The following is a 10,719-nucleotide window of genomic DNA, read 5'->3' on the forward strand; positions in this document are numbered from 1 at the left end:
ATTTCCCCAAAGAAGATACAGACTGCCAACAAACACATGAAAGGATGCTCAACATCATTAATGATTAGAGAAATGCAAATCAAACTACAGTGAGATATCATCTCACACCAGTCAGAATGGCCATCATCAAAAAATTCTACAAACAATAAATGCTGGAGAGGGTGTGGAGAAAAGGGAACCCTCTTGTACTGTTGGTGGGAATGTAAATTGATACAGCCACTATGGAGAACAGTATGGAGGTTCCTTAAAAAACTAAAAATAGAACTACCATACGACCCAGCAATCCCACTACTGGGCATATACCCTAAGAAAACCATAATTCAAAAAAAGTCATGTACCAAAATGTTCATCGCAGCTCAGGACATGGAAGCAACCTAAGTGTCCATCAGCAGATGAATGGATAAAGACGTGGCACATATATACAATGGAATATTACTCAGCCATAAAAAGAAAAGAAATTGAGTTATTTGTAGTGAGGTGGATGGACATAGAGTCTGTCATACAGAGTGAAGTAGGTCAGAAAGAGAAAAACAAATACCGTATGCTAACACATATATATGCAATCTCAAAAAAAAATAAAAAGGTCATGAAGAACATAGGGGCAAGATGGGAATAAAGACGCAGACCTACTAGAGAATGGACTTGAGGACATGGGGAGGGGGAAGGGTAAGCTGGGACGAAGTGAGAGAGTGGCATGGACATACATACACTACCAAATGTAAAATAGCTAGTGGGAAGCAGCCACATAGCACAGGAAGATCAGCTCGGTGCTTTGTGACCACCTAGAGGGGTGGGATAGGGAGGGTGGGAGGGAGGGAGACGCAAGAGGGAAGAGATATGGGGATATATGTATATGTATAGCTGATTCACTCTGTTATAAAGCAGAAACTAACACACCATTGTAAAGCAATTATACTCCAATAAAGATGTTAAAAAAAAAAAAGACCCAATGCAGCCATAAATAAATAAATAAATAACTCTATTTTTTTAAAAAAGATCTAAACTTGCAGGAATATTATATGACGCTAAGGCACACGTGACAACAAAGGAATGTCACTGCTGAGTCATCCCACTGATGTACTCTGCACCGCTAAGAGCAAATTTGAGAAGGCTCAAACCCTGGGCTGCAAGTACAGATATAAACACATCGTAGAGGCACCCAGTGCCAGAGCTAACTCCAGCCTCCCGCTCTGCCCCATCACCCACATTTTCATTATGATGATGTCTATTTGAATTTCCAGATGCTTCCAAAAACTGACCAGGAGAATGTGGGCTCTGGCTATAGACTGGGAAGTTGTTTTGGTCAGAGAGACACCTGGTGGCTCTTGAGATAAACCACACTGGCCTGCCAAAGAACACTTCTCGTGTCCCACGCCAGGCACCAAGGGGTGGCAAGGAAGCCCAGCCTCTCCTGCTAAGGAGAGTACCCAGCATCACCTTTGCAGGGAGTGGGTAGCCCAGAGGGGCACACGGGCTTTGTGGCCAGAGCAAATGGGCTTGAACACTCAGCCTGACTCTTGTCTCCTGGACAGTCAGCTTGACTGTTGAAATGGGGCAGGGACGCAAGTATCTCTTCACACCACTGTGAGGACCGGCTGGGCCAAAAGTGATGGACCCAACTGCGACACCCACAGTATTTGAACGCTGTCTGTCCCCTGAACTTACGGGTACCTGGGTGGCCATCAGTTCACAACAGGGCCCCTACAGCACCTCTGTGCTCAGACGGTTTTAACGTGGTCAGGGAGCCGGGTCCCCCATGGGCAGATAGGCTTCGCTGTCTCAGTGCCCCAGTGCTGTCCCCTCACAAAGGACACCCCTCCATGAAATCATGTCCATGGGGTTTCCTTTTTGGGGGGGGTGGTATTATGGCAGCCTCTTCCCCCCTTTATAAATTTCTGCATGCTTCAGTTTTTGCTACAAGCAGTTTCATGTTTATATAAAGAAGAAATGATTGCCATTTCCTTTTCAGTGGAAAAAAATGTTAAATTTCCATTAGCTCTTGTTTTCATCTTAGCCCTTAGATGATTTTCCATCAGTTTATTTATTTTTTTAATCTTTTTGAACAGAGTAAAGGAGACTCTGGGATTTCACAGCGTTATTTAACATTCTCATATTCTATCCTGTAATTTCAGCCGTTGTCATTGTCTTTACACAAAGGAACACGGCAGACAAGCAGACATCTCCCTCTGGAAGGCACCAAAACAGTGGTGCTCATGTCTCTGCCCAAGCTGAGGTTGAAAATGAAGAACGGAGGGTGGTTTCATTCCTAAGAGCTCCACAATACTTTCCAATACCAACTCAGCTTTCCCACACATCAAGGTAATCTGAAGGGGAAACCGAGCGTCAGCACGACTGGCTGCCTAAAGCATTTCTTCGTGTATGCTACTCCTTACTTTCTTTTAAAACAAAAGATGCAGTGAAGAAAAAGTTGTATGCAAATAAAACTTTTCTCACTCCAGAAGAATTTTATACACATTAGGGAACTTAGCTGCTGAAGTATCATCATGAATTTTTCAAAGCAAAAAGAAAAAATCCTTCTGTAATTCAAACCTTTTTCTAATTCACCTATTTGATTGGCTGAGTTTGGCTTACGCTGGATTTTCTTAAAATAAAGGTCATTTTTTTATTAGTCTTGGTTCCACAGTAAACCAGCAAAACAATTTGGGGACCGATTTTTGGACATGTCAATTTCCAGGTGCCGTTGTTTAAGAGAAGGAGAAAATCTAGAATTATTACATTCATTTATTTAATAGGTGATCCTATCACAATTCTTCACTAAGGTCTTAAAGGCTGAAAAGTTATCAGGAATGGACAGATGTTATGATTTATTCGGGTGCATGTGGAATCCTATCAGGGAAATTTGCTCAAGTTTTAGAAAACATCTATTTTCTAAAGAAATGGACTCAACCTTCCCTTTCCACAACGGGACGTGCATACGACATGAAATTCCCATAGCCAGGCCTCCAGAAAAGGCGTCCAGCAAGCCGGGTGTCAAGTCCTAAGGCTGTGCTGGAGGGCACGTAGCGTAGCCCGTGCCTGGCTCTCCAGCTGTGCACTGACACCAAGCTGCCAGACAGTCACCTTAATGACTCTACAGAGAAGTGTTGGTATCAGGATGTGACAGAGGGGGAAATCTCTCAGTCTGATGAAGGATTAGGTCACCAGCATGTCTGTGGAACCTACAATCGGGGCAAAGTTCTGAAGTGTTACAGTTTGTGTTGGTGACGACAGCAAAATGTCTATTTCCCTTTTAAGGCAGGTGACCACACGTCCCAGTTTGCCTGGGTAGTCCCAGTTCAGGCCAGTTGCCCTGTCATAATTGTTAATAGCACCTCCTTTCACTCTTAAAAGTATCCTGGTTTGGATACTTTTGGATACGAATGACACTGTCACTTCACCTCTAGGTACAGCTCCCCCCCCGCACACACACAAGATGCCCACAGAGCCTTCCCAACACAGCACTTTGGTCCAGACTTTTCTACTACCCCTCCCACCCGATTCCTTCAGGGCCAAGGATCCCAAAATATAGCTGTTCTGATTAAATGTGTGCATTTGAGAACAGCCATTTGTAGACAATCGCCCTCAACCAGGGAAGTGCATATGATGGGGTCACCTAGGCCCGTGTCCGAACCAGCGGGACAGGTACCCTGAGGCGGTGCTTTCCAGAGCTCTCCCCACAGACCACTGAGGAAGGCCTTCGGGAGAGGGGCTCACACAGTGCTGGGATGGCCCATCAGAGGGCTCGGGCCACCCTCCTGGCCTCCACTGTTAAACCGCATTCTATTCTCCCCCTGAAAAGGCACTGAGCAAAGCCAGCACCTCGAGGTTCTCACCAAAGATGGCGCTGCACTGGCTCCTACACGCTTCCCACTCGGAGCCAGCCAAAGGCAAATTTTTAGATGAATAGAAAAAGAAACTTTATTCTAATATAGCATGGGAAAGTTTTTGAAATAGGAATTCTTCTTTTCTGACCAAAACAAACTTATACTTTGAACATCTCTGAAAGGTTATTTTCTGTACAATTATATAAATATTTCCACGTCCCTATAAACATGACATCTATGGTCCTAAAAGCTTTTTGAAAAATCAATACAATTAGATTCTTTAGACAATGATTAGCCCAGTTACAAAACAGGACACATTCCCCAAGCACAGCCAGGAGTAAAGAGAGGACACAATTGGGAACACAGAGCAGGAAGGGGCTGGGGAGGGGAGGGAAGACTGGAAACCATAAAAACACAACAAAACCCTGCACATCAACTTTAGAGGCTAAGACCCAGCAAAAACTAAATTATATGCAAATGGAAAGGAACCATCCAAAGGGAACATGACATGACCTCGCGGTCAGATCTCACCCCAAGTCAGCAAATATATCACCCGGCAGGTTCGGTCTTCCGGGAGCGCAAGGGCCTTTTTCTCGTTTATTCTTATTGAGCAAAATATTCAAGGTAGGGCCAAGTTAGAGAAAAGACTTCAGAGCCAACAGACATGAATTCAGATCCCTCTTCTGCCACGTATACTGGCTGTGTGATCCTGGGTGGGATTCCTAGCTTCTCTGAGCCTGTTTCCCGCCTGTGAATTATCTAACTTTGCTGGCTTTTTGGGAGGATGAGAGGTAACTTATAAAAAGTGCTTATATCCCCCTGGAAAATAACTGACAGTAACTAACTAAAATGTGTGTGATAAGGGCTTCACCTTGGAACTTAGAACAGGCTCTGCACTGCCTAGTCTAAGATTCTGATAGTACTAGTCTACCCCGCGTGGTCTGCCAATCACCACCAAGCCCTGAGTCCGCCATGGGCCCCACTGCTGCCCCTCCGATGCTGTGCAACCACAAAGGCCACTTAAAGTTAGAAACAGATGTTCTCTTGGGAAACTGTGGTCACCCCCTTCCCTAAGGCACCAGCTCTGCGTGCAGAAGTCAATGCGTGTGGAGGACTGAGATTTCCTCTCTTGTTTGGGTATCATTTCCCCGGAGTGCTGTAGGCACTGGGGCAGCACTGACCTGACTCCCACAATGCACCACGTGGGATGACAGTCACATAGTGGGCCATGTAACTGAAGCCCCTGGAACGGAGCAAGCAGGTTCCTGCACCACATGCCTCCCTGAGTCCCCCCGGACCACCCCCACCCCACCCCAAGAAGCCGAATTTCTCAAGTCTCGGGCTCTGAGACCCTCCCTCCAGTTGGGCAGCGACAGTCAGCAACAGCACTGGATTCGGCGGCGTTGAGAAGCCAGGACTCCACGGAGAAGAGGGTCGTAAGCAACAAAGACCTCTCCTCACCCCGAGGAGAAAGAAGCATGGCGGCTCTCTGGTGGCCGTGTGGGCAAGGGGTTCAGGAAGGAGCACATGAGCCCCCTGCAGAGCAGCCGCGGGGACGTGAGGACATCAGCCCGGCCCTCAGACGACGGGGTGCCACAGCCCCAGGGTCAAGGACAGAAAAGGAAGAGATGGCGCCAGCAGAAAAGACGGGGACACCCGAGGTAAGTGATGCTCTCGGATACGCGATGCACGTGGGTGTCGTCAAAAAGCGCCGGAGGGCTTCCCTGGTGGCGCAGTGGTTGAGAGTCCGCCTGCCGATGCAGGGGACACGGGTTCGGGGCCTGGTCCGGGAGGATCCCACGTGCCGCAGAGCGGCTGGGCCCGTGAGCCGTGGCCGCTGAGCCTGCGCGTCTGGAGACTGTGCTCCGCAACGGGAGAGGCCACGACAGTGAGAGGCCCGCGTACCGCAAAAAAAACACAAAAAAACAAAAACCAAAAGAAACAAAAAGCGCCGGAGCCCGAGGTTTTAATGAATTCTGTGGACAGGCCCAGCTAAGTTTTTGGACCCAACGAGATCGTCCTCGTTTCACAGGCAGTCATCCCAAACGCTACGGCACAGGATGCGAGGAGGGCTGGCTGTCCCTCCTCTTCTCGAGGCCAGCAAGGTTTCCAATGAGCCCATGGGACCCCGGCAGCGTGGTCCACAAGCCGCGGGGAGGGGTGATCTAGAACGTCCAGGGCTGGCGAGGGGCTCCGCCGCCTGCTGCTGCTGCTGTCAGGCTGGAGCCTCGGCCACACAGGGAGGGGGGCCGGGTGGGGGCCACAACCGCCTGCGGCTTTCGGACGCATGGCTCCTGGTCCCGGTCACTCAGGAGCGGAGGCCACTTGCTCCCCGCTCGTCGCCGGCCGCGGTGCCGTGCCGGGACAGCCCGTCAGACTTGAGGGAGGACAGGGACACTTGGCTGATGTAGCGGACCTGGTCCCAGGGCGCGGCCCGTGGGGAGTCGCGCCGCCGGTTGTCCATGCCGATGTGCACACTGACCTGGGACTCGGTCAGGGGCTTCATGCGGCCCTGCGCCTGCGCCTCATACCACGCCAGCTCCGGCTTCCTGTAGCTGCAAAGCAAGAATCCAAGAGCACCTGAGCCATTCTGGACACACAGCCTTTTTCTGTAAAGCCCGGTGAAGGCCTCTCATGAAGTCTTTAATAACACGCAGTATCAGGGCCTCAAGGCTTTTAAAGGAAAGAAAGGCCACCAAACTCCCATGGCTCAGGGCAAGTTCCCAACTTAGAAACTTTCTAGCCAAATGCCTGGTACATAGTAGGCTGTCATTAACTTTTGTTAACTGAAAGCATAAGTAAATAAAGATCCCTTTTAAAAAAGGAAAAATGATTACAGACAGGGATCCTACAGCTACCTCTCGACACAGACAGCCGTCGAGCAGAGTAACGGGAAGAAGCAGTGCGAGGTGACTGATCAGAGGCAAACTTGGCTCGTGGTGGACAAGCCGTTACACAAACACACGCCGGGCCCCGCTCGGGGCGCACACCCACCCCGGCCCCCGGGCCCGCCGCAGGGACTCACCACTTGAGCTGCAGTGACGAGAGGACCACGGACACGGAGGAGGCAGCCATGGCCGCCGAGCCCATCCACGGCTGCAGCACGACGCCAATGGGCATGAAGACACCTGGCCAAGAGGGGGACTGCACTCAGGCCGCAGCCCAGGGCGGACAGCGAGGGGGGCCCAGCCTCGCCGCCCACCAGAAGCTCTCCTCAGGGCGGCTCGGAAGCCCCTGGGCTGGCCGCTGACCGCGTGCCCGTGGGCCTGAGGCGGGCGGTCTCAGAGCTGGGCGGGGGGCGGGGGCACCGTCAAGGGGACCCCACCCACCCTGACCTTCCTGGGACCATCCAGACGTGCCCTCACCTGTTTGGGGGAAGCGCCAGGGGACAGGGCGCCCCAGGGACTTGCAGGTGCCACCATGCGGGGGCACCTCGGGGGTGTGAGCACCGGGGCAACACGCTGGCGAACATGGGCCCTCTCTCCACGGAAGGTCCTCCCTCAAGGGCGTCAAAGCACCTTGATGAGGGGCAACAAGACCAGGTCCTGGGACAGAGCCGCAAGCCCGGGAGGGGACCAGGTCCTGAGCCGGCCACAGGGCAGGAATGCACCTGCCAGAGCCGGGCTGCGGTGGACGCGCTGATCCACCGCGTGAGGCAGTGCCGACCGCTCGGACCCAACAGCGGAATGTGGGGTGCGGCAGTCACGTTTAAAAATAGGTCTTGGCCCATGTAGGCGCTTTCCTTGCAGGGGTCTTTGGAACAACTCTTCCCTCTCTGGTGACACAAGATACAGTGGGGGAGGGAGGACTTAGGGAGCAGACAATATCCATCTCTTCCCATGATTATTTCCGAGTCAGGATAAAACCTAGGCGGGATTAATTCTTAAGACAAAGTTCTAAACACTGATCCCGGGCTTCGCGTGTAACGGGTGCCCCATAACTGTTAATATTGATTATTTTTCAGACTGTATGTCTTAATAATGTTCCAGAAAACAGGGCCAAGGTAAATAGGGTTGAGCAACTTGGCCAGCTTTTCAGAGAGGCCAGCAGTGAACAGAAGGCTTGGGTTCTCCCTGCAGTCTCTCATTTACCTTTGGAGACTTACAAAGCGGAACATAATAAAATCAACTCTTTCTTCAAGGCTTCTGGCCACAACTAGGGCCAGAGGCAACAGGGCAGCGAGGGCCTACCTGCTGCAATGGGGATCCCGACCAGGTTGTAGATCAGTGCCAGCACCAGATTGAGTCGTATCCTCTGGACGGTCCTCTTGGAGAGGTGAATGCTGGCCACCACGTCGAGCAAGTCATTCTGCAGGAGAGGAGCACACGGTGAACTGCGAGCTCCGCTCTACGGCCCTCGGCACTCCTGCTACGGGCAACAGCGAGGGGAGACGCAGCAGAGCTCACTCTGATGAGGACGACGTCAGCTGCCTCGATGGCCACGTCCGTGCCCGTCCCGATGGCGATGCCCACGTCGGCCTGGGCCAGGGCCGGGGAGTCGTTCACACCGTCGCCCACCATGGCCACTCTCTTCCCCTCGTTCTGGAGCTCCTGGACCTTGGCCACCTTATGAGAAGGCAGCACCTCCGCAAAGACTTTGTTGATGCCAACCTGAAAGGAAAGAACAGCAGTCAATAAAAAAGCAAATGCACAATAACATCCGGTGTTGCCGAGGGGCAGGAACAGGAGCAGAAGCCCAGGAGCCCTCAGCCTCCAAGTCCCGTCACCAAGTCCTGCAGATGCCAGGTCGCACGGCAAATGTACCCCCTGCTCCCATCCCAACACCCCGCGGTGGTCTGGGACCCTCGCTGGCCTCCTGCCCACATCCTGCCCTCCCAGCACTCTTCTCCAGATGCCGTCCCGGTGACCTTTCCGAAACAGTAATCATTGGTCACGTTACTCTCCTGCTTCAAGGCCTCCAGCAGATCCCACTTCCCTTAGGCCAACGTCCAAATTCCTCTGCCTGCCTCCCAAGATCCCCAGGTCAGGTCCTGCCTGTGCCCAGCTCCCTGCACCCCACCCCCCGGCCCCAGCGGGCCCCGCCTTGGCCTCTCCAACTCGCTGCTACCTTGCACCCGCAGGCGGTGCTCGTGCTGCCTGCTCTGTCCTGCAAAGGTCACTTTTGCTGCCCCCAGCACCCCTTCTTCTTCATCTGACTCCTGCAGGCCTCCTCTCCCCTGGAAGGTGTCCCCGGCCCCCGCCAGGCTGAGGGGTAAGCTGGCAGCTCCCATGCGTCCCGTGTACTCTTCCACTGGAGCGCCCAGCACCTGGTTTACACTTGGTCCCTGGGCCACCCTCCCCACGGGACCGTGAGCTCCTCGAGGGCGGTGCCCTCTTCACTCCTCTCTGTCACAGGGGTGGCGCTTAGTAAGTGCTTGCTGAATGCAGGAACAAGTTTTAATGCGGGAGTGGGTGTACTCTCAGAAGGACGACTGACGGGGCACTGTCGCTCCCTTCCCAGGGAGCAATTCCTTCTCAAAAGCAGACAGCTTTACACACATGTCCGCAAGGGGTGGTATACAGTTGTCTGGAGTTTGCACTGGAGCCCTCCCCGCGAGGCAGGGCAGGCAGGCATGCGGTCGTGCTGCCCTCGTGGCCCAAAGTCAGACCCTAGCGCCGCAGAAGAACTGCCGGGACCCAGGGGCTTATCTGGTGCAGAGTGAGAAGAGCTGGGCCGGCAAAACACTCCCTTAATATAAAGGCTACAAGGTTGTTTATTTCAGCCCTCAAGCCATGGTCTTTTTTCCTCAGTGCAACGGCTGGAAAATAAAGAATGCTGAAACAGCCTTTCTGGGGCTGCAGCCACCGTGCAGGGATGAATGCTGGCACCCAGGCCCCAGCAGTGTGATCTTTGGGGCAGCAGCAAGGTGGTCCCCTGTGGGACGTGCACGGCTCCGAGATCAAAGCGTGTGGAGAGAAAAGCCCCAGCGAGGGGGGAGGACCAGAGCAAAGCTGAGTGCTCAACGCACTAGTGCTTACCTATCTTCCTTAAACTGCTTCTGCCAGCTTGAAATCGCTTGCAGTTTCAGATGTGGGAGACATCCCGGCCCCCGGCCCTTACCTGGGTGGCAATGGCTCTGGCTGTCTTGCGGTTGTCCCCCGTGATCAGAACCACATCCACGCCCATGCTCTTCAGTGTGTGCACGGCCAGGGCGGCCTCCTGCTTGACCGCATCTGCGATGGCGATCATGCCACAGAGCACACCTGTAGGAGACGCTGCAGGTGAGCACACGTGGCAGCGCCCTGGGCAGCCCAAGAAGCAAGTAAGACTTCGTGATGCGGAACGGTTTTCCTAATACCGTGTTACACGCCCAAAGCAAAACACCAAATTGTACAACAGAATACGGTTTTGATTTTGTTTTTTTTTTAAATTTACATACATTTCCAGATGCGTACAAAAGTCTGGAAGGACTGTTAAAAAGTTAACAGTGGCTCTCTGAGGGGTAGGATAATGAGGGATTCCATTTTTTTTACAGCTCTCGGAATTTTCCAGATTTTCTGCAAGGAACATCTCTTCCTTTGCAGAGTGCCTGACTCATAATAACTCAATACCTGTTAGCTATTAAAACATGAGAAATACAACAAATGCTACTTAAAAAGTGACACATGTCCAAACAGCTAGAAAATCAATCCTTCCTTTCTGTCTCTTCCTACAGAAATACTTTGTAGAATTTTTTTTTTTTTTTTTTTTGAGTGACTCTTTAGGTACTGACACAGGAAGGCATTCGAGGACTGGGGACTGAGGTGTGACGGGAGCAGTGAGGGTGAGGATGTGTAAGACGCACTTTTAATTGAGCCATTTCCAGCTTGACAAGCTGAGCGGGTTGTGCGTTTAAAGGACTCGGGGGAAGGCATGGCAGTGGGAGCCGGGGGAAAAAAAGAGAGGAGGGGGAGGG

The 10,719-nt window shown here is 52.1% G+C and overlaps 1 protein-coding gene across 1 annotated transcript in view; it reads right to left on the reverse strand.

Annotated features, from left to right (window-relative positions):
- Positions 1 to 5,676: 5,676 nt before the first annotated feature.
- ATP7B (ATPase copper transporting beta) overlaps positions 5,677 to 10,719 on the reverse strand; it is a 57,085-nt gene continuing 52,042 nt past the window's right edge. Inside the window, exons 17-21 of the mRNA XM_027116398.1 lie at positions 9,885 to 10,027; positions 8,231 to 8,434; positions 8,015 to 8,132; positions 6,850 to 6,952; positions 5,677 to 6,379 (exon numbers count right to left, since the gene is read on the reverse strand). Of these exons, the coding sequence (XP_026972199.1) occupies positions 6,133 to 6,379; positions 6,850 to 6,952; positions 8,015 to 8,132; positions 8,231 to 8,434; positions 9,885 to 10,027 (815 nt within the window). The 3' untranslated portion in view covers positions 5,677 to 6,132. The remainder of the gene's footprint in view (positions 6,380 to 6,849; positions 6,953 to 8,014; positions 8,133 to 8,230; positions 8,435 to 9,884; positions 10,028 to 10,719) is intronic.

This window comes from Aethalodelphis obliquidens, unplaced genomic scaffold (genome assembly GCF_003676395.1).
Source record: "Aethalodelphis obliquidens isolate GAN/ISIS:26980383/991018 unplaced genomic scaffold, ASM367639v1 scaffold16, whole genome shotgun sequence".
Classification (NCBI taxonomy): domain Eukaryota; kingdom Metazoa; phylum Chordata; class Mammalia; order Artiodactyla; family Delphinidae; genus Aethalodelphis; species Aethalodelphis obliquidens.